The sequence below is a fragment of the Salmo trutta genome, chromosome 20 (assembly GCF_901001165.1).
Source record: "Salmo trutta chromosome 20, fSalTru1.1, whole genome shotgun sequence".
Classification (NCBI taxonomy): domain Eukaryota; kingdom Metazoa; phylum Chordata; class Actinopteri; order Salmoniformes; family Salmonidae; genus Salmo; species Salmo trutta.
The window spans coordinates 29,076,787-29,098,736 of NC_042976.1; the positions used below are offsets into that span (position 1 = coordinate 29,076,787).

Consider the following 21,950-nt stretch of genomic DNA (forward strand, 5'->3'; position numbering starts at 1 on the left):
AAGCCATGCTCATAAAAAAAATCGTCTTCCCTAATCTTAAACGGCACCGACAGCAACTGTGACTTCCACCAAATGGGGCAGGGAGCGAGTGACGCATGCCATCAGTGAATTTATAACCCCCCTCCCCCAGATGGCCAATCTCACATTGACTCTGAATCAATGTACAATGAGGGGTGATGAGAGAACCCTCAACATTGGCTAGCAGTGTGTCAAACGGCATCATAAAAATAAGCTTTTTATGATGGTTATTAGGCTTTGCATCATTGATTTTGGTAACACAATACAATTATGAGCCACACCATTTAATTTAACAGGAAGCCATTGCAAGGGCTACTTTAAGAATATACTTTTTACAAACTTTCAAGAAAGACACCAACTATGTCTTTGGAGGACTCCTTCATTTTAAACCCCGAAAACATATTGATGTTTAACTTGTCGCGGGCATCCGGTATCGACACAGGGGTCCAGGAGCACTACATTTGGCTGCCCGGTATCGTTATCGCCACCGTCTACGGACTTCTAATCATTATTGGAATTATCGGTAACGTCACGCTCATGAGAACGTTTATCGCCGTTAAATCCATGCGGACGGTGCCCAACCTATTAATGTCCAGCCTCGCGCTCGGTGACCTTCTGCTGCTTGTCACGTGCGCTCCGGTGGACGCAAGTCGGTACCTCGCTGACGAGTGGCTCTTCGGCCGGGTGGGATGCAAACTCATCCCTTTCATCCAACTCACCTCCGTCGGGGTTTCTGTTTTCACACTCACTGTGCTCTCTGCAGATAGGTAAGGGTTGTATCATTGAATGTGTTGTTTTCTCGATCACTGTTTATTTTTAGTTTTTTTACCTATACATACATTTGTACGTAAAAAAGTAACCTTTATTTAACTAGGCAAGTCAGTTAAGAACAAATTCTTATTTACAATGATGGCCTACCAGGGAACACTGAGTTAACTGCCTTGTTCAGGGGCAGAACGACAGATTTTTACCTTGTCAACTGGGGGATTCGATTCAGCAACCTTTTGGTTACTGGCCCAACGCTCTAACTATAGTCAAACTATACTTTGGCATGGTAGCATGAGCAGGCAGGTATGTAATGATTACAGTACATGCTCAACCTGGTTGCAGATTATTTTCACTGCAGAAAATAACCCCACATAATATAAAAAGGGATCCAGTTTATGCATGAGAAATTCATTCGGTGTTATTGAAGTCCAACAGTTTACATTTACATTTAAGTCATTTAGCAGACGCTCTTATCCAGAGCGACTTACAAATTGGTCCTTTTCTATTTATTTCAATTCGCTCCTGAAAATAATGTTTTCCTAGCTGTTTCTGATGACAACAGAAACAAAATATATGATATCTATGTTTTGTTAACCAGGCAAGTACAAATTCTTATTTACAATGACGGCCTACACCAGGCAAACCCGAACAACTCTGGGCCAATTGTGCGTCGCCCAATGGGACCCCCAATCACGGCCAGTTGTGATAAAGCCTGGTATCGAACCAGAGTGTCTGTAGTGACACCACTAGCACTGAGATGCGGTGCCTTAGACCGCTGCGCCACTCATGACCCCGAGATGTGGCACCATTTGTGGCATTGATTGCACTAATAAATATATAATGTCAGAAATTGTCCTTAAATTGACACTTTTGGCTCTTAGCAAGTGTCTTGCAAGGCCACACAGAACATCAGAATTGCCATCAGGAGGTAAAGAAAAACGTTTTCTCCTTTGGTGAAGAGGGCAGTACACTAAATGGGTTTGACTGTTGAGCTGCCTGCTATACTGTGCTCTGTTCTATTCTATTCCACTGTTATCATCTCCTCTGTCTCTGTTCTGCAGGGTTCTTTCTCCATCAGAGTTACATATTACAGGTAGACTCTAAGAAAAACTACTAAGCACGGCAGATATTGCGATGAGCGAGATTGTGTTGTTATGTGTTAATAACATTTAGACTACGTTACCCAGCAGGCTAGGCGGGTGGTTGAAGAATACCTTGCATGGCTAAACATAGAGTTTTCTAGCTGAAGTATATGTTCATTAAAAGTAGTTAAACCTACGCCCCGGTTTGTCATTATATAAGGAACAAACATAACATGGTGTCAGATTGGTAGTCGCTATGACGAGACAGAGAAAAGAAAGGAGTAACTCTGCAAATTTCCGCGACGAAAATGTAACATTCTACCACAAGTCAAGTTCTCCAATGCAGCCTCGCTCTCGCTGCAGCAGCTCGTTGTCCTCGCTCCTCTTCGACTACTCACGTCACTTGACTTGTGGTAGAATGTTCAATTGTAGTCGCGGAAATTTGCAGAGTTACTCCTTTTGCAGAGTTAGTCCTCCTACTCCTATGCAGTTAACAGGCAATCTAGCTGACAATTGGAAACGTTTCAAGCAGAGATTCAATATCTACCTAGCAGCCAGTGGTGCAGGAGGAGATGATGACAAATTGAAAGCTTCTATTTTTCTGCATGTTATTGGAGAGGATGCATTGGACGTTTACAATAGCTTTCAGCAAGACGAGGCAAACTTGACATTGACTGTTCTAATGGCTAAATTTGAGGAGTACTTTGTACCAAGCCAGAACGTCTGAGAGATACATGTTTTTCTCTCATGATCAGAAACAGGGAGTCAGTTTTGAGCAGTATTTGGCTGAGCTGAACACACTGAGCAAAACGTGTGAATTAGAAAATCTTAAAGACTCACTAGTGAAAGACAGGATAGTCTGTGGCGTACTTAATAATGGACTCAAGGAGAGATTGCTGTGTGAGCTAGATTTAACTTTGGATAAAGCAGTAAAGATGTGTCAGAAGCAGAAACCACCAGAGCACAAGCTAAAGAGCTGTGCAGGGATGAGACGTCAGTGTATGCAATAAAAAGAGAGGAGCACCACACACACAACGCCTTACAAAACAAAAACAAGCAAAAGAGAGAAATCAAAACACTACATGTGAAAAATGTGGATTTATCCACAAGCCAAAAAAAATGCCCTGCATATGGCAAATCATGTAACAACTGTGGGAAAAATAATCATTTCTCAAAATGCTGCAAAGCTGAGGCTACAAAGAAAAAGGTTACAAATTAAGGTTACTGGTTATACTGGGGAGAACATACCAGTCAAAGGTAGCTGCATAGTAACTTTACAGCACAAAGGAAAACAGTTCAGAGCACAGCTGCTGATTGTGGAAAAGAGTGTACAGCTTATTCTAGGAATTAATGCATGTGAAAAGCTCAATTTGTTGAAAAGAGTGTATGTGGTGACATCACAGACTGAAAATGAGCAAGAATCACTACTGGCTGAGTATGAGGATGTGTTTGAGGGTCTTGGATGTTTACCAGGAGAACACAAAATATGTACTGATGACAAAATTACTCCAGTTGTGCATGCATGCAGAAAAGATCCATTTGCACTGAGGAAAAAGCCCAAAGAGGAACTCGGACGCATGGAAAAGATGGACGTCATCACAAAAATGGATGAACCTACAGACTGGGTAAGCTCACTGGTTATTGTGGTGAAAAAGAATGGTGATCTCAGGATATGTATAGACCCGAGAGATCTCAACAAAGCAATCAAGAGAGAGCATTTCAAGTTGCCAACCAGAGAAGAGATAATGTCGCAGTTTGCTGGAGCAAATGGTTCAGTAAGCTTGATGCCTCATCAGGATTCTGGCTAATGAAGCTAGATGATGCAAGCTCAAGGCTATGCACATTCAACACACCTGAGGGCTGGTACAGATTTTTTCGTCTACCATATGGGATTCTCTCAGCGCCAGAGGTCTACCACAAGACAATCCACATGATCTTCGAGCACATTCCAGGAGTGGAGACTATGATGGATGACATCATCGTCTGGGGGTCCACAAAAGAAGAACACGATGCGAGAGTGAGACAAGTGCTGGACCTGACACGGAAAGTCCAGCTAAAACTAAACAAGGACAAATGCAAGTTTGGTGTGAAAACACTTACCTCCGTGGGAGACATACTTTCAGAGGACGGAGTCAAACCAGACCCAAGGAAAACATCAGCCATCAACAACATGGAGCGCCCGAAGGACAAGGACAATGTGAGACGCTTTATGGGCATGATCACCTACCTTGCAAAGTTCATACCTCAGCTGTCAGCAGAGTCCGCTCCACTCAGATGTCTTCTGGAACAGAAAAATTAATGGGAATGGTCCCATGAACTGGAAAACTGCTTCAAAAACCTAAAGAAGACAATCACAGAAGAGCCAGTGCTCAGGTTCTATGATCCAGAGAAAAGCACAAGGATTTCTGCAGACGCGTCACAGTTTGGCCTGGGAGCAGTTCTTCTGCAACAGCATGACGACACATGGCAACCCGTCGCTTATGCGTCCAGAGCCTTGACAGGCGCAGAGACAAGGTATGCACAAATAGAGAAATAACTACTGTCGAGCACATATGCTTGCGAAAGGTTTCACCAATACGTCTACGGACGAGACTTCGAAGTAGAAACCGACCACAAACCATTGGCGTCAATCATGTCTAAGCCACTGAATGATTGTCCAATGAGAATCCAGAGAATGTTGATCAGACTGCAAAAGTATGATGTGAAGATGATCTATACCCCGGGAAAGTTCATGTTCGCCACCGACACTCTTTCTCGAGCAGTCAACAAGAAGGAGAGCTTCGACACACAGAAAAACACTGAGATTCAGGCCTACGTCGACATTATCGTAGCATCACTTCCTGTGTCTTCTGAGAGAATGGAGCAGATCAAAAGAGAGACCGCAGCTGACCAAACAATGACAGAGTTGAAAGAAACAACACTGTTAGGATGGCCCGCACAGAAAAACAACTGTCCAAGGAGAATACAGGATTACTGGATGTGCAGAGCAGAGCTCACCGTTGTAGATGACATAGTGTTCAAAGGCAACAAGATTGTCATTCCCATGACACTACGCAAAGAAATGCTACAGAAAATACACGAGGGCCACTTGGGTGAGGAAAAATGCAAACGACGAGCACGAGAAGTAATGTACTGGCCAAGAATGAACCAGGAAATCAGCCAGACCACTGCTTCATGTGAACTGTGTTTGACCTACAGGCCAAAGCAGCAAGCAGAGCCGCTAATGCCTCATCCAGTACCCAACAGACCCTACTACAAAGTTGTAGTTGACCTTTTTGACTGCAATGGCAAAAGTCACATTGTTGTTACCGACTACTACTCAAACTACCCTGAAGTAGCAACACTGCCAACTACCTCCAGCAAAGCTGTAATCACCTACCTGAAATCAGTCTTTGCAAGACATGGGGTTGCGTCTGAACTGTACTCGGACAATTGCCCGCAGTTCTCAAGTTACGAATTCCGATCGTTCGCTAACGACTGGGGATTCCGACACAACACTTCCAGCCCCAGCTACCCAAGGTCCAACGGCTTAGCTGAAGTATATGTTCATTAAAAGTAGTTAAACCTACACCCCGGTTTGTCATTATATAAGGAACAAACATAAAAGAGATGACAGACTTCACAGTCACACATATGCCGCGTTCAGGACATGTCAGAAACTCTGACATTTCCGGTTTGCTAACCTAGGTGGAAGAGTCGGATCCTGAGTTTCCGACTAGGGAGGTATCAGAATCAACCAATAGGAAGATATAGGCAAATAACTTAGGTTCATTTTAACTTGGAGGTCCCGAGTTTCCAACATTAATAAACACGGCAACAGTAGCTGCAGATGTGCATGGGCTATCTTCACGCTGTTAGAGCGTTATAGGTATGGGACCAAAACAGCTGAGACGTTAAGCCTCGCACTTCAACGCTCTTAGTTGTTGTGGAAATTTACCCACTATGTTGTATACTTTGTGCACCTACATCATATCGCGGAGTCTATTGGAACCTTGAAAAGAGTTAAGAGGGTTATACTAAGGGTATTAGTCAGAGCTGAGAGAGAGAGCGTGAATGTTCCTTTAGTGAAGTGCCGACAGATCAGACTGGCCTACAGTATATAGGTTAAATAGCCACCAGAGAAGTCAATTCTGTTTCTTAATTTCTTATTGAACACAGACCCAGACAACCCATTCAATACATTACACATTAAAACATATCTGTCACTGCAGTTCCCTGCCATGCCCATGCTTTTAAAAACACCATCATTTCAGGGAAATATCAACAATCGGGGCAGATAGCTATTACTTTTACATTCATCACACACCACCTGTTGTTAAAGTTCAATAATTATTATCAGAGCTTTGATGTGCCATATAATCAATGGACTTTGATTCAGGGAATATATGTTTTCTTAGGAGAGTTGTTCGTTTCTGTTCACGAATGACCAAATTTCATACATTTCTAGCACTCTTTGATGTTCCTGAAGTACCCTTATGTATGTTGTGTCCGTATTCTCTCATTATAGATATGATCAAACTCCATTAACCAACACCTGCTGCTTTCATTGACTTCTCTCGCTTTTTTCATCCTGATCCATTTGAGCCACTTGTTTCTTTAATGATAAAGGATCCTTTAAAAAGTCTGCTAAATGACTAAGCATTTGCTAAACGTAATAAAATGTAGCATCAGTGAATTTTAATGTTCTTCTCATCCCAGGTACAAGGCCATTGTCAAACCCATGGACATTCAGAGGTCCACAGCTAAGATCTGCTTCCGAGCAGCAGCCATCTGGCTGTTCTCCATGACCCTGGCCATTCCTGAGGCCATCTTCTCCGATCTTCACACCTTTAACATCGGCCAGACCAATGACACCTTTGTGACATGTGCCCCCTACCCCAACGCCGGGGAACTGCACCCTAAGATCCACTCCATGGCCTTCTTCCTCATCTTCTACATCATTCCACTCATCATTATCTCTGTGTACTACTGCTTCATCGCACGCAGCCTGATCCGGAGCGCCTCAGACATACCCGTGGAGGCACACTTACATATCCAGAAACAGGTCTGTGAATGTGTCTGGACACTGGACGATTAGGTGTTTATCATTTAATGAGACATGGGGAATAGGTCAATTAAATATGTGTGTATTTTAGTCCTTTGGAATTCAAACTGAATCATGCTCTCTCTACCATCCCCACAGATTGAGTCTAGGAAGCGTCTGGCTAAGACAGTGCTGGTGTTTGTGATTCTGTTCGCTGTGTGCTGGCTCCCAAGTCATGTGATCTATCTGTACCGCTCCTATCACTACGGCCAGGTGGACACGTCCCTGGGTCACTTCATTGCCAGTGTGTGTGCCCGCGTCCTGGCCTTCATCAACTCCTGCATCAACCCGTTCGCCCTCTACCTGCTCAGCAACAGCTTCCACAAGCAGTTCAACAAGCAGCTCCGCTGCTGCTGCCACCCACCAATCAGGTGTAACGCTCAGGGCACGGGGCGGATCAACATGCGACTGACTTCGATCAAGAGCACCAATCACTCACTGGATAACTTCAGCCACGGGGCTCATGTTTGTCAGGAAGGCTGTGTGTAGCGACGATGCTCCAGACTTGTAAATGTCCCATTCCACCACTGACACTGCAAGGAACATAATTTATGACTGTAACCCATATAGTGGGTCTGTGTTGTATATCCCAGTGTTGATATTGCAGCATCATACATCATTCTAATTCTATGGTTGATATGCTGGGCTATATGCATCCGATGATCCATGATTGATACAAATCAGTGTTTATTTTAAATTTAGAATGTATAATCTTAACAGCTGCTACGTATGTAAACCAATGTGGCAGAACTGGACTCTGTCCTCTGGAGATGCAGTTCTGTTCTGGTTACTCATTGGAACCGAATTGATCCATGACAACCCAACCAGGTGTAAATGATGAGTTGGTAATGACGAGTGAGAGAAACAGACACCTACAGTATGAATGTACAGTGCCACCTACAGTGCCAGCTGCCAATGTGTACACACTTCGACCCCTAAAGGACAGTTCTGTACGGATAACTTCAGCTGATGTAAAATACCAACAACTTTGGTGCTTTGATAGATACTGTAGCCGACATTGAAGGATCAATTTCCTCAAGAACAGTTGCCCAGGAGTAGTCACCCCTGCCTCAAAGGCTTGGAAATGTTCTACCTACATACCCATATACATCTCAACACATAGACATATCAGCATTGGTGGAAGAGGAGATGTAAATATCTGTATACAGTTCATTGTACAGATCAGAGTACAGGATATGTTTAGGTCGAATGTTAAAATGACCAAATACATTATTTACCATTCATTTCTATTGGGCACAACATAATCCGAAACACAAGCAAAACAAACTGCAAATGTATCTAACAAGTTTGTAGTCACAAGCTTGATGTAGTTCATTGCGTGCTAGGAATATTGGACCAAAGACTAAATGTAATACACTATAAGTGCATTTGCCCAAATACTTATGATACCCTCTAAGGGGGGGACTAGAAACATAAAGTGCTTTCATTTCTAAACAGTAAAACAGATATGTATGAAAATACCCTCAAATAAAAAATGACATTCTGTACTGTTGCCTCATAAAATATTTGATCTAAAATCAAAAATGCTGGAGTATAGAGCCAAATTAAAAGTTTCAGCTTCACTGTCCAAATAAATATGTAGGGGAGTATGTGTCCAAGAATAGTTCTATGTTGTCCAAAGTGATACATATGTTTCTCAGTGTTTGATAAACATAAAAAGTAATTCTCCATGGATTAATGGAACATTCTGTTGTTATTTGAGCATTTTCTGGCCTCTCAAATGGCCTAATTTGTTTCTTTATAGAACAAGTTTATGTGCTGTCTTGTTCATGGCCAAAGTTTTTATTGTGTTACAATTAAGTGGCTATATTTTTTTGCAGTAAAATTGTGTTTTACACTGTATATTATTATGTTTAGTGTTGATTAAAGGATTACAAGATGGTGGTGTGCGGTGTTTCAATGTGCTGCACCGCTGTCCTGTCCTCTTCCTCGGCACCTAGCATGTCCCTCCAGTGAACATGCAGTATTCACCATTCTAACCACTGGACTGGATTCAGGGCCATGCACAGACCTTTGGTGGGGCAGGTGCTTAAAGTGAAACATGGGTTTTAACATAGGACTTAATTTTCTGAAAAAACACTCACTCATCACACATGTTAGGCTAAACAAGCTAGAACCAAAGACGAAAGGAGTTAGTTAAGTACAGTATTTTTGCTATAACAACTGCTGGGGTGGGCTATATCATCTGATCATCGCTAATGTAGTCTATATGAATCAGCTAGTTAGCAAGACTATGCTGTCAAAACAAGCTAACTAGTCTTTACTTTATTTACATTTGTTCTGCTACAGACAAACAGTCAAACTGCATTTGCCCCTGACCGTGAGACAACACTAGCAAGCAACTCCAAAGTAACCTACTATTGGCTGTATTCATTTAAAACTCACTGCTCAGCGCTGGTGGGTAACTTGTGCGTGCGACAAGGATAAGCACAGCTGCAGCAACGCGCTGCAGTGCTTGTGGTGGCAAAAGATTCATGAGTTTATGAGAAATGATCTAGTTTGATAGGCAATTCGTTTTTTTTTCTTCTCTTTTCTCCTAACTTTAAAAAAACACCCTTTTCTCATAGGATGGCAAAAGGGCAGGTGCTCCAGCATACCTAGTGCTCTATCCGTGCATGTGCCTGACTGGACTGGAATAATAAATTGAACAAGGGTGCACTGAAGCATGGTTACAAGAGCAGAACGCAATGTACAAAACCCCTTTATTAGGGCCAATCAAGAAAGCTCTTGTTTAATTTGAATCAATTACCTTAGATGGCAGACACTAGCAATCACACAGTTCTTCTGGTGTATATGCAGGCATGGTGCTTGGACATGCATAGCCTATTATCATTTTACATCGATCGTTTCAATAGTAGCTGTATGTGTTCTTTAGTATTGTGTGCCTTCCAAAGGTTGTTTTCACTTTTCTTACAGCTTGACCTTGTGTCATTAAGGCTGGACACAGCCCTATGTAGGACTATTCATTCGCTATTTAAATTCCCTATTTTCCATTCTTTTTTTCTCAAATTCCAATGTCGTGATAGAGTGAAGATGTGATTCCATCAACTCTACTAATTATTTCCTGTTATTCAGCAGATTGCCAAATCGATTGAAACTTGCTCTGTTGTACGTTCATTTCCACAACTCTCAGAACATTTCACAAAACATTGTCAGGCAAATCAATACATCATGTAGGTAATCCTAAATTGTGATTTAAAGCGCATTTGGAAAGTATTCAGACCCCTTGACTTTTTCCCACATTTTACTACGTTTCAGCCTTATTTATCAATTGGTGCACCATTGACAGCGATTACAGCCTCGAGTCCTCTTGGATATGCTGGCTGTGCCACTCAAGGACATTCAGAGACTTGTCCCAAAGCCACTCCTGCGTTGTCTTGGCTGTCTGCTTAGGGTTGTTGTACTGTTGGAAGGGGAGCCTTCGCCCCAGTCTGAGGTCCTGAGCGCTCTGGAACAGGTTTTCATCAAGGATCTCTGTACTTTGCTACGTTCAACTTTCCCTCAATCCTGACTTGTCTCCCAGTCCCTGCCACTGAAAAACATCCCCATAGCATGATGCTGCCACCACCATGCTTCACCGTAGGGATAGTGCCAGGTTCAATCCAGACGTGACGCTTGGCATTCAAGACAAAGAGATCAATCTTGGTTTCATCAGGCCAGTCATGTGCCTTTTACTGAGGAGTGGCTTCCGTCTGGCCACTCTACCATAAAGGACTGATTGGTGGAGTGCTGCAGAGATGGTTGTCCTTCTGGAAGTTTCTCCCATCTCCACAGAGGAACTCTGGAGCTCTGTCAGAGTGACCATCGGGTTCTTGGTCACCTCCCTGACCAAGGGCCTTCTCGTTTGGCCAAACTTCTTCCATTTAAGAATGATTGAGGCCACTGTGTTCTTGGGGACCTTCAATGCTGCAAAAATGTTTTGGTACACTTTCCCGGATCTGTGCTTCGACACAATCCTGTCTCGGAGCTCTACCGATAATTCCTTTGACCCCATGGCTTGGTTTTTGCTCTGACATACGCTGTCAACTGTAGGACCTTATATAGATAGGTGTGTGCCTTTCCAAATCATGTCCAATCAATTGAATTTTCTACAGGTGGACTCCAATCAAGTTGTAGAAACACTTCAAGGACGATCAATGGAAACAGGATGCACCTGAGCTCAATTTCAAGTCTCATAGCAAAGGGTCTGAATGCTGTTTTAATTTTAATACATTTGCAAGAATTAAAAAAAAACTAAATTTTTTTGCTTTGTCATTATGCGGTATTGTGTGTAGATTAATGTGGGAAAAAATGACTTTAATCCATTTTAGAATAAGGCTGTAACGTAACAAAATGTGGAAAAAGGGAAGGTGTCTGAATACTTTCCGAATGCACTGTATTTGTTCAGTTCATCCAAGGCAGTTGGACCTGCTGGGAGGTGTTCAGTTGATGTCTTGTGATCTGGTATGTCACTCTCCTGCAGTAGAGGCTGCTGAGGGGAGTACAGCTCATAAATATGTCTGGAACGGAATGAATGGAATGGCATGAAACACATGGAAACCATGTGTTTGATGTATTTGATACCATTACTGTTACTGCACTCCAGCCATTACCATTCTCCAATTAAGGTGCCACCAGCCTCCTGTACACTCCTGTAGGGAAACACTCAGAAACCCTCATGGAGCAAATAACAGTGTTTACTAGTTCATGGAAATCTATTTAGTATTTTTACATTGGCTGGAGTCAAGCTGAGCTAACTGCAAGTAGAAGTAAGGGACACACTGTACAAAACAACAACCAACAAACTTTCTTAGAGTGGAAGACTCAGAGTGCACCAGAGTGACTCCGTACTGTGAATGATACTTGACTTTAGATCAACTCTGTACTGTAGGTATATGAAATCAAATTTTATTTGTCACATGCACAGAATACAACAGGTGGAAAAACGGAATTACTGTGAAATGCTTACTTACTTGCCCCTATTAACTAACAATGCAGAGTAAGAAAATATTTGCTAAATAAACTAAAGTTAAAAAAAACGAACACAATAAAATAACAGTAGCGAGGCTATATACAGGGGGTACCGGTACCGAGTCAATGTGCGGGGGTACGGGTTAGTTGAGGTAATTGAGGTCATATGTACGTGTAGGTAGGGGTAAAGTTACTGTGCATAGATAATAAACAGTTAGTAACAGCAGCTTAAAAAAGTGGGTCAAAGCAAATAGTCCGGGTAGCTATTTGAATAACTGTTCAGGAGTCCTATGGATTGTGGGTAGAAGCTGTTAAGGAGCCTTTTGGACCTAGACTTCGCGCTCCGGTACCGCTTGCCCTACGGTAGCAGAGAGAACAGTCTATGACTTGGGTGGCTGGAATCTTTGACAATTTCTAGGGCCTTCCTCTGACACCACCTGGTATAGAGGTCCTGGATGGCAGGAAGCTTGGCCCCAGTGATGTACTGGGCTGAACGCACTAGCCTCTGTAGCGCCTTGCGGTCTGATCCTTAGCAGTCGCCATACCAGGCGGTGATGCAACCAGTCTGGATGCTCTTGGTGGTGCAGCTGTCAAACGTTTTGAGGATCTGAGGACTCATTCCAAATCTTTTCAGTCTCCTGAGGGGGAAATATATTTATAGGTCATTCTCTCTTGCATGCTGTCAAGTCCTTTTGCAATGCTTACTTCATTAGATTAATTTTTGTAAAAGTACATTTATTAATAAATGTGCATGAATGTCCTGCTCTGCATGATTGAAAATCCAGAATTTTCAGATGTCCTAAAGATACTAGAGAACAGTATCAAGAGAACAATATGATACTACAGAACAGATTGACACCAAATTGAAGCTGCCTCTACCCAGAAAGCCAAGTTACATCAGCAGGCCACTATCCACCATGCAGGTGTGTCTCAATCATCCAACACCTGCTTCTGGACACTGTTACAAAGGCACAGCAGCGCTTGGCAGCACACTGGCTCACCCAACAAAAACTCCTTCATCCCGTAACTACTGCAGTATATTTAGAGCAGCACCCTAATCACTTTGGGAAGAAAAGAACGGTCAGTGTTCCAACCTAAAAACCAGACCATGAGCATAACTGCCAAAATCAACTGGCTATTTTTGTTATGTGAATGGAAAACCAGAGTTTAGCTGCATGCTCTTCTCTCTACACTCTCAGAAAAAAGGCATCCAAAACAGTTATTTGCAGAAGGATAGGGTTCTACCAAGAACCCTTTTTGGAAGACAAGGGTTCTTTGTAAGGCAAAGGGTTCAACCTAGAACCTTTCTCATCCTAAGAACCATTTTTTGGAAGAAAGGGTTCTTTGTTGATTCTTTGGGTGCAACAAGGATTCCTTGGAAGGCAAGAAGGGTTCCACATAGAACCTTTCTGAATCTGAACAAAACACTTTATTGTATTTTGTCTCTCCTTTTTTTAAAATAGTGCCTGAGCATTAGTGTTTACCTCAGTGTTTAAACTTCAACCCTCCAGTGTTTAAAAGGATAGGTGTGAGAGTGTTTTAAAATGTACCTACAGTTGAAGTCGGAGGTTTACATGCATCTTAGCCAAATACATTTAAACTCAGTTTTTCACAATTCCTGACATTTAATCCTAGAAAAAAATTCCCTGTTTTAGGATTACCACTTTATTTTAAGAATGTGAAATGTCAGAATAATAGTAGAGAGAATGATTTATTTCAGCTTTTATTTCTTTCATCACATTCCCAGTGGGTCAGAAGTTTACATGCACTCAATTAGTATTTGGTAGCATTGCATTTACATTGTTTAACTTGGGTCAAATGTTTTCGGGTAGCCTTCCACAAGCTTCCCACAATAAATTGGGTGAATTTTGGCCCATTCCCCCTGACAGAGCTAGTGTAACTGAATGAGGTTTGTAGGCCTCCTTGCTCGCAAACACTTTTTCAGTTCTGCCCACAAATTTTCTATAGGATTGAGGTCAGGGCTTTGTCATGGCCACTCCAATACCTTGACTTTGTTTTCCTTAAGCCATTTTGCCACAACTTTGGAAGTATGCTTGGGGTCATTGTCCATTTGGAAGACCCATTTGCGACCAAGCTTTAACTTCCTGACTGATGTCTTGAGCTGTTGCTTCAATATATCCACATAATTTTCCTCCCTCATAGTGCCATCTATTTTGTGACGTGCACCAGTCCCTCCTGCAGCAAAGCACCCCCACAACATGATGCTGCCACCACCGTGCTTCACGGTTGGGTTGGTGTTCTTCGGCTTGCAAGCCCCCCCTTTTTCCTCCAAACATAATGATGGTCATTATGGCCAAACAGTTCTATTTTTCTTTCATCAGACCAGAGGACATTTCTCCAAAAAGTGGGATCTTTGTCCTCATGTGCAGTTGCAAACTGTAGTCTGGCTTTTTTTTATGGCGGTTCTGGAGCAGTGGCTTCTTCCTTGCTGAGCGGCCTTTCAGGTTATGTCGATATAGGACACGTTTTACTGTGGATATAAATACTTTTGTACCTGTTTCTTCCAGCATCTTCACAAGGTCCTTTGCTGTTGTTCTGGGATTGATTTACACTTTTCGCACCAAAGTACGTTCATCTCTAGGAGACAGAACGCGTCTCCTTCTTGAGCGATATGGCGGCTGCGCCGTCCCATGGTGTTTATACTTGCGTACTATTGTTTGTACAGATGAACGTGGTACCTTCGGGCGTTTGGAAATTGCTCCCAAGAATGAACCAGACTTATGGAGGTCTCCAATTTTTTTTATGAGGTCTTGGCTGATTTCTTTTGATTTTCCCATGATGTCAAGCAAAGAGGCACTGAGTTTGAAGGTGGGCCTTGAAATACATCCACAGGTACACCTCCAATTGACTCAAATTATGTCAATTAGCCTATCAGAAGCTTCTAAAGCTATGAAATCATTTTCTGGAATTTTCCAAGCTGTTTAAAGGCACAGTTAACTTAGTGTATTATAAGTGAAATAATCTGTCTGTAAACAATTGTTGGAAAAATTACTTGTGTCATGCACAAAGTAGATGTCCTAACAGACTTGCCAAAACTATAGTTTGTTAACAAGAAATTTGTGGAGTGGCTGAAAAACGAGTTTTAATGACTCCAACCTAAGTGTATGTAAACTTCCGACTTCAACTGTACATGTATATTTGTACTAGTGATGGGGGAAAAATCGATGTATGGGAGTGGAGTTGCTGGGCAGGAGATAGAATCATGGTCAAAGATAAAGTATAAAAAATAAAAATCAAGTCAAAATAAAATTCAACATAATAAAAAACAAGTTTGAATGACACCGAGGGGCAGGGTTTTTACAGCTAATGCCGGTTTGCCTGAGGCTGATGCCATGCAGGTGATTGTGCACATGCATATACACACACTCTCATTCAAATACACACATAGACGGACACACACATATGTAAATACTGCCAGATATGCACTCAAACATATACAGTTGGCTTTGCTGTTATGATTTTAGTTGTCCTTGGTGTCCTTAGTTTTTTTTTTTGCATTGTTGTTTTCTGTTTTCTTTTGTCTTTTTCTTTTTTCTCATCAGTTCATTTTCTTGGTTGTTGGTGCATTGGGGGGGTTCTTAGGGGTGGGGTATGGAATTCATTTTCTTTTTTATTATTTTCTTTTTCATTTTATTTTTCTTGTGGGGGTGACTGTGGGAGGGGTCTCAGATGGTTGAGGGACAGCTATGGGGAACTGTGGGGGGATCTTGGAGGGTTCACGTCCCCGTTTTTTGGGGGTGGCCTTGTGGGAGATCTGTTGACGTGCCCGTGAGCAGGGCGTTGACCCTGGATGCTTCTGTATGTCGCTCTGAATGGGAGGCTGTTGGATGACTGGTGTGGTTTAGTTGTTGAGCGGCTTCACTGCAAGTATATTGTATGTTTTGAATATTCAATAAAAAAAATACATATAAAAAATATATATATTCATATATTCTTTTCGCGCTAGTTGGCTGTACCTGAACCAAAACTCCAGTACTTTCCCTTCAGAGCTTGTTCTCCATCTTCATTTTAAATAGGTAACCAATTTGTTTTCAGCTCTTTTATTTCCATGATGGATCAAAATTGGTTTTATCATGGCTCTCGTTTGTCCCTCTGCAGCATATGGTAAGTAACCAACTTTAAATGTAGTTATCCTAAAAAATTATATAATAGAGATTTCATTAGGGAACATTATGGTCCTCATGTGCTCATGTGCAAGCTTTTTCGCAAGTTTCAAAACTGGCAATGCATTAAGTAATCAAAATTTTAGCAAAAGGCAAACTGACAGCCGCTGCCAACCATAGAAATATAGTCCATAGATGGCAGTTCCCATTCAAGTCAGGACTGGCAGCCATTGCTAGTGTGCCCATGAGTTTAACAGTCAAATTGCCAGAGTTCGAGTTGCCAAATCCCTTCAATTGATTGCCCTAAAATTGCATCCCTCACAACCTGTATGTACAATAGTAGCATTTGCATTTTTATTAAATCTGTTCGACCCCTCTGCCTCGGATCCCCTACCCTCGGATCTCATATCAACGTCCATCACCTCGCTGATGAGGAGGCCAGAGTGAGAATTTAAAATTATTTTGGAACCTGGTAACAAAAATGATGGACTTTTGCACTTTAATAGTTTTGTCACGTCCTGATCAGTATAAGGGGTTATTTGTTATTGTAGTTTGGTCAGGACGTGGCAGGGGTGTGTTTGTTTAGAGTGTTTCGGGGTTTGTTGGGCTATGTTCTGTTTTGAGAGGGGTGTTTGTTTAGAGTGGTTCGGGGTTTGTTGGGCTATGTTCTGTTTTGAGAGGGGTGTTTGTTTAGAGTGTTTCGGGGTTTGTTGGGTTATGTTCTAGTATGTCTATTTCTATGTGGTGTTTGTTGGGTTGACCTTCAATTGGAAGCAGCTGCTCCTAGTTGCATCTATTTGAAGGTCCTATTTAAGAGGGGGTGTTTTTCTATAGGATTTTGTGGGTAGTTGTTCCTTGTGTAGTGTGTTCCTTACAGGACTGTTTCTCGTCGTCTTTTTTGTATTTAGTGTTTGTTTCGTTTTCTTCGAAAATAGAAGATGAGCATTCACATTCCCGCTGCACCTTGGTCCAATCCTTACGACGCCCGTGACAAGTTTAAAATGCATTCTACATGTTTTTAAAATCCTGTTTTAATATGTTTGCACTGGAAAGACATTTTTTTTGTGTATGTGACAAATGTAAAAAAATTAACCTCAAACTTTCATTTGCTATTTTCTTTAGCACAGGCTGAGCATGAAACAGAGCTGGTTTAACAATTACTTTATAATCAGAGAATAACATGAATCATCTCATTTTGAGAAGAACACAAAGACTCATTAAGGAATGATAATGTAAGGGTTGAAGCAAGTAGTTGGCCATTATAGGATGAATTTTCTCAGCAGTCCTCTTGAGAAATCAGCATATTTGATTTGCACTTTGTAGTCCACTCCCTATTTCCATGGGTGAATTATCATTCAGACTCTGTATTTCTATCATTCAATGGTCACTTTGTCTTCATAGCATAGAGCGCATTATATTTCAAAAGACCTGTCAGTGAATCATAGAGAAGATACCAATTGAAGTCTCAATAATCCAACATTCATTCCATCTCTTTCATTCCTTTGAGTGCCAGAATGGGGTGCTCTATCAAAGTTAAGGGGAACCACAGTAGTCGTGCTACACATGCAAAATAAATGTGTCAAATTGAAGAGGTTTTAAGAAAAAAGTGGAAAGGTTATTGGAAAGTATGGAATACTAAACAATGTAGCAGTAAAGGCTGTGCTTTGAATGGGTGGCATTTAGGAGAGCTCATTCACCTGTTATGTATACACAAGACACTGACTGGACACTGACAGGACACTTACGTTTAGGTGTTTATCATTTAATGAGAAACATGAAATGTCATTGTGTCATCTTAGTCATTGTGTGTGTGATGAATATTCCGTCAATTTCACCATTATTCCATTATTCCAGCTCAATTGTTGCCCACTGGGTACAAACTGTTTAAATCAACGTTGTTTCAACGTAATTTGTCAATGTATTGTGATGTGGAATCTACGTGAAAAATACATTGGATTTGAAAAAAGTCAGCAACTTGTTTTGAGGGTAAAATTTCTATCACAGGATTATGTCATCATGGTAACCAATTTTCAACATAGACAAACCTTGTGTAAAATATGTTGAATTTTAAAACATTCGCATGGGAAAAAGCACCAGGATTGGACAACTTGCAATTTGTACTTTTTTTTACCCCCTTTCCTCCCCAATTTCATGATATCCAATTGGTAGTTACAGTCATGTCCCATCGCTGCAACTCCTGTATGGACGCGGGAGAAGCGAAGGTCGAGAGTCAATCGTCCTCCGAAACATGACCCTGCCAAGCCGCACTGCTTCTTGACACACTGCTCGCTTAAGGCAGCCGCACCAATGTGTCAGAGGAAACACAGTACAACGGGCGACCGAAGTCAGCTTGAAGGCACCTGGCCCACCACAAGGAGTCGCTAGAGTGCGGTGGAACAAGGACATCCTGGCCGGCGAAACCCTACCATAACCCTGACGATGCTGGGCCAATTGTGCGCCGCCTCATGGTTCTCCCAGTCACGGCCGGCTGTGACAGCCTGGGATCGAACCCGGGTCTGTAGTGCCACCTCAAATACTGCAATGCAGTATGTACAGCTTTCTGATAAAAATTCTATTTAACATTTTAGGACAAAGTAGCGCCCCTATTTACACAAATGACAACACACGTCACTCAATTTAGTGCTTCCTAGTTCCATGTATGAAACAGTTGCTTCAGTTCTATTAAAACCAGGAAAATCTGGAGAGTCCCCTGCTGATTACAAACCCATACATTTTATAAATTGTGACAATAAAATAATAACAAAGCTCATAAACAATAGGATGGCAAAGTCTTCCCAGACTTGATACATATCAATCAAACAAGGTTTATTAAAAATACACACTTACAAACAGACAATAACATGTTTCAGTTTAATACAACATCCTAAAAAAACAGATATAGATTTATCAATAATGGCTGTTGATGCCAAAAACGCTTTAGACTGCCATGAATGGCCTTTTCTATTCTATTCAAAACGTTTGGAAGATTTCAACTTTCAAGCTGAAATAATACATTTCATAAAAATATTATATGAATGTCCTAAAGCAAAAATAGAGACATTATCTGATGAAATTGCTTTAGAAAGGGGCACAAAACAGGGATGTCCTCACTCCGCCCTCCATTCTCCTTCTTGCATTAAGAAGGAAAGAAATTCCATAAATTAACTTTTAACAAGGCACACCTGTTCCTTAAAATACATTCCAGGTGACTACCTCATGAAGCTGGTTGAGAGAATGCCAAGAGTGTGCAAATCTGGCATCAAGGCACAGGGTGGATGCTGTGAAGAATCTCAAATATAAACTATATTTTCATTTGTTTAACATTTTTTTGGTTACTACATGATTCCATATGTGTTATTTCATAGTTTTGATGTCTTCACTATTATTCTACAATGTAGAAAATTGGACAAATAAAGAAAAACCCTTGAATGAGTAGGTGTGTCCAAACTTTTGACTGGTACTGTATATATTTTTAGACCGGTATTTTATATAAAAAAATATATAGTGAACAAATATGATCTTGTATTGCAGCTCAACTGCATCAGATGCCACGGTTGTCGTAGGTTAGAGACCAAGACGCAGCGGGAAAATATATACTCATCTTCTTTTTATTTGGTGAAGAAGGAAAACACAATAAACGTATACAAAACACAAACGAACTGGACAGTCTTGTCAGGCACACAGCTAAACAAGCACAATCTCCCACAAACTAACAGGTGAAAACAGGCGACCTAAGTATGACTCTCAATCAGCAACAACGATGTACAGCTGTTCCTGATTGAGAGCCACACCAGGCCAACACAGAAATACAACACTAGACCAGCCCCCTAGAAATACAATACAATACAAGAACATATCCAACAACCCGGAACACCTAAATCAAACACCCCATCTTACATAAATACATATCTAATAAACCCCGAACCACTTAAATCAAATACCCTTTCTACATAGATACACCACTAAACCCAGAAACACTCTACACAAAATAACCCTCTATATAAACACATAATCAAAAACATGTACAACAAATACCCTCTGCCACGTCCTGACCAAACTACAATAACAAATAGGCCCTTTACTGGTCAGGACGTGACATCAGAGTTTTGAATGACCCTCGCCCCCTTTTGTTCCATGCTGGCTGAAGGCCTAGCTAGCCAGTAACTAGCTAACACCAGACACAGATGAAAGGGGAAACATATAAGTATCTTGGCCATAGATGAATAGGGTAAACTTTTAATTATATTTGCTGACACCCTACAATCAAATGGTGGCACCAGTAGAGTAGCTATCTAGCTATATAAACCATGCCCCTCGGCAAACACGCCTTCTCCGATGTTGGTTACAAGGCGATAATTATACAAATTTAGGTAAGAGAATATCATGTTATCAAAGGTGTATTAAAATGATAGTTAAGGTGATGTCACCTTGTCCACTTAATAATGTATCCTTAATAATGTATCCAAGCGTTTAAAATGGAGTAAGGGAACAGTAACTTTTTGTTCAAACTTTATCAATGTAGAAGCAACAGTCATTTTTCATACTTTGGTCTTCAAATATCATCTAATTTCACCCCAAAAAAAGATTTTGACTGATGATGACCTTTAATGATTTTCCGGGCCTTCCTTTCACACCGCCTGATATAGAGGTCCTGGATGGCAGGGAGCTCAGCCCCAGTGATTTTCCGAGCCTTCCTTTCACACCGCCTGATATAGAGGTCCTGGATGGCAGGGAGCTCGGCCCCAGTGATTTAGTGTGCTGTCCACACCACCCTCTGTTCCACCACGTGATCGAGGGCGGTGCTGTTGCCATAGCAAGCAGTGATGGAGCCAGACAAGATGCTCTCAGTGGTGCAGCTATAGACCTTTTTGATGATTTGAGAGCCATTGCCAAACATTTTCAACCTGAAGGCGCGATCGTCGCGACTTCTTCACAACTGTGCGAGTGTGTGTATACCATTTTATGTCCTTAGTACTTAATGATGTTGGAGTCGTGCGTGGCCATGCAGTCATGGGTGAAAAGGGAGCACAGGAGGGAATTAAGCACACACCCATGTGGGGCCCCTGTGTTCAGGGTCAGCGTGGCGGAGGTGATGTTGCCTACCCTCACCACCTGGGGTCAGCCCATCATCTTTTAACACAGGCATCTTTTAACGCAGGTTTAACACCTAGCAAACACTTTGTACTTTAAAACAAACTTTTAACATAGGCCAGGCCCTGTTGCTACCACATAGCGCAACGGTAATGCCTTGCGTTATGCCTAGGAAGAAAACACGTCAATTTGCTAACTTGTCATTGGCTCAACCATTCGCTCAACTTACCCAATGGCCATTGGCTCAACTTATCCCAAGGCAAACATTTTAACTATACTAGCCTACACAGCTACAAGGATGCACTTTCATTCTAGGTTTAGGATCTCAATTTCAAGCTTATAGAGACCCTAGCTGACGTATAGAACAATCTTTAAATGATCTACTTTGGTTTAGATACAAACATCATGAAACCTCTAACACAATAAATGAATTTGACTTGGTGAAAATCCTTTTTTTTTTTTACATAACCAGTTTACCACTTTTTCCATGTGGTTTCTTCCTTCACAGACTCCATTTAATGATGAACTCTTCTTAAATATTTCGTCAAATTATTAATTTTGTGTATGGTTTTATAGAAATAAGGGTGGCTCAACTTACGCCTTTGGCTCAGCTTACTCCACTCCCCCCATAGCCTATTTGCCTGAGTTATTATTTTTTGTGTTGGAGCTTTCGAGTGGATTTTCGGCATAATGCAGGGTAAAAACTAATAAAGCACACACAAACCTGTAATTATTATAATTACCACTATTACAGACTCCCTAAATGTCATTATTTCTGTATTTTATTGCACTTTCAAAAGCTGTATATAGACA

General features: G+C 41.5%; 1 protein-coding gene across 1 annotated transcript; it reads left to right on the forward strand.

Annotated features, from left to right (window-relative positions):
- The first annotated feature begins 315 nt into the window (after positions 1-315).
- On the forward strand, positions 316-8,439 carry LOC115156322 (gastrin-releasing peptide receptor). Its single transcript, XM_029703805.1, has 3 exons — positions 316-785; positions 6,567-6,912; positions 7,051-8,439. Exons 1-3 carry the CDS (start codon positions 379-381, stop codon positions 7,438-7,440), a joined length of 1,143 nt encoding a protein of 380 aa, XP_029559665.1. The 5' UTR covers positions 316-378; the 3' UTR covers positions 7,441-8,439.
- Positions 8,440-21,950: the final 13,511 nt, after the last annotated feature.

What these genes read in the sequence shown, in the direction of transcription:
- LOC115156322 (XM_029703805.1), top strand. Translation starts at nt 379, where the DNA reads ATGTCTTTGGAGGACTCCTTCATTTTAAACCCCGAAAACATATTGATG. An exon ending in ACTGTGCTCTCTGCAGATAG is followed by an intron (nt 786 to 6,566) that starts GTAAGGGTTGTA and finishes TTCTCATCCCAG; the next exon opens with GTACAAGGCCATTGTCAAAC. An exon ending in ACTTACATATCCAGAAACAG is followed by an intron (nt 6,913 to 7,050) that starts GTCTGTGAATGT and finishes CCATCCCCACAG; the next exon opens with ATTGAGTCTAGGAAGCGTCT.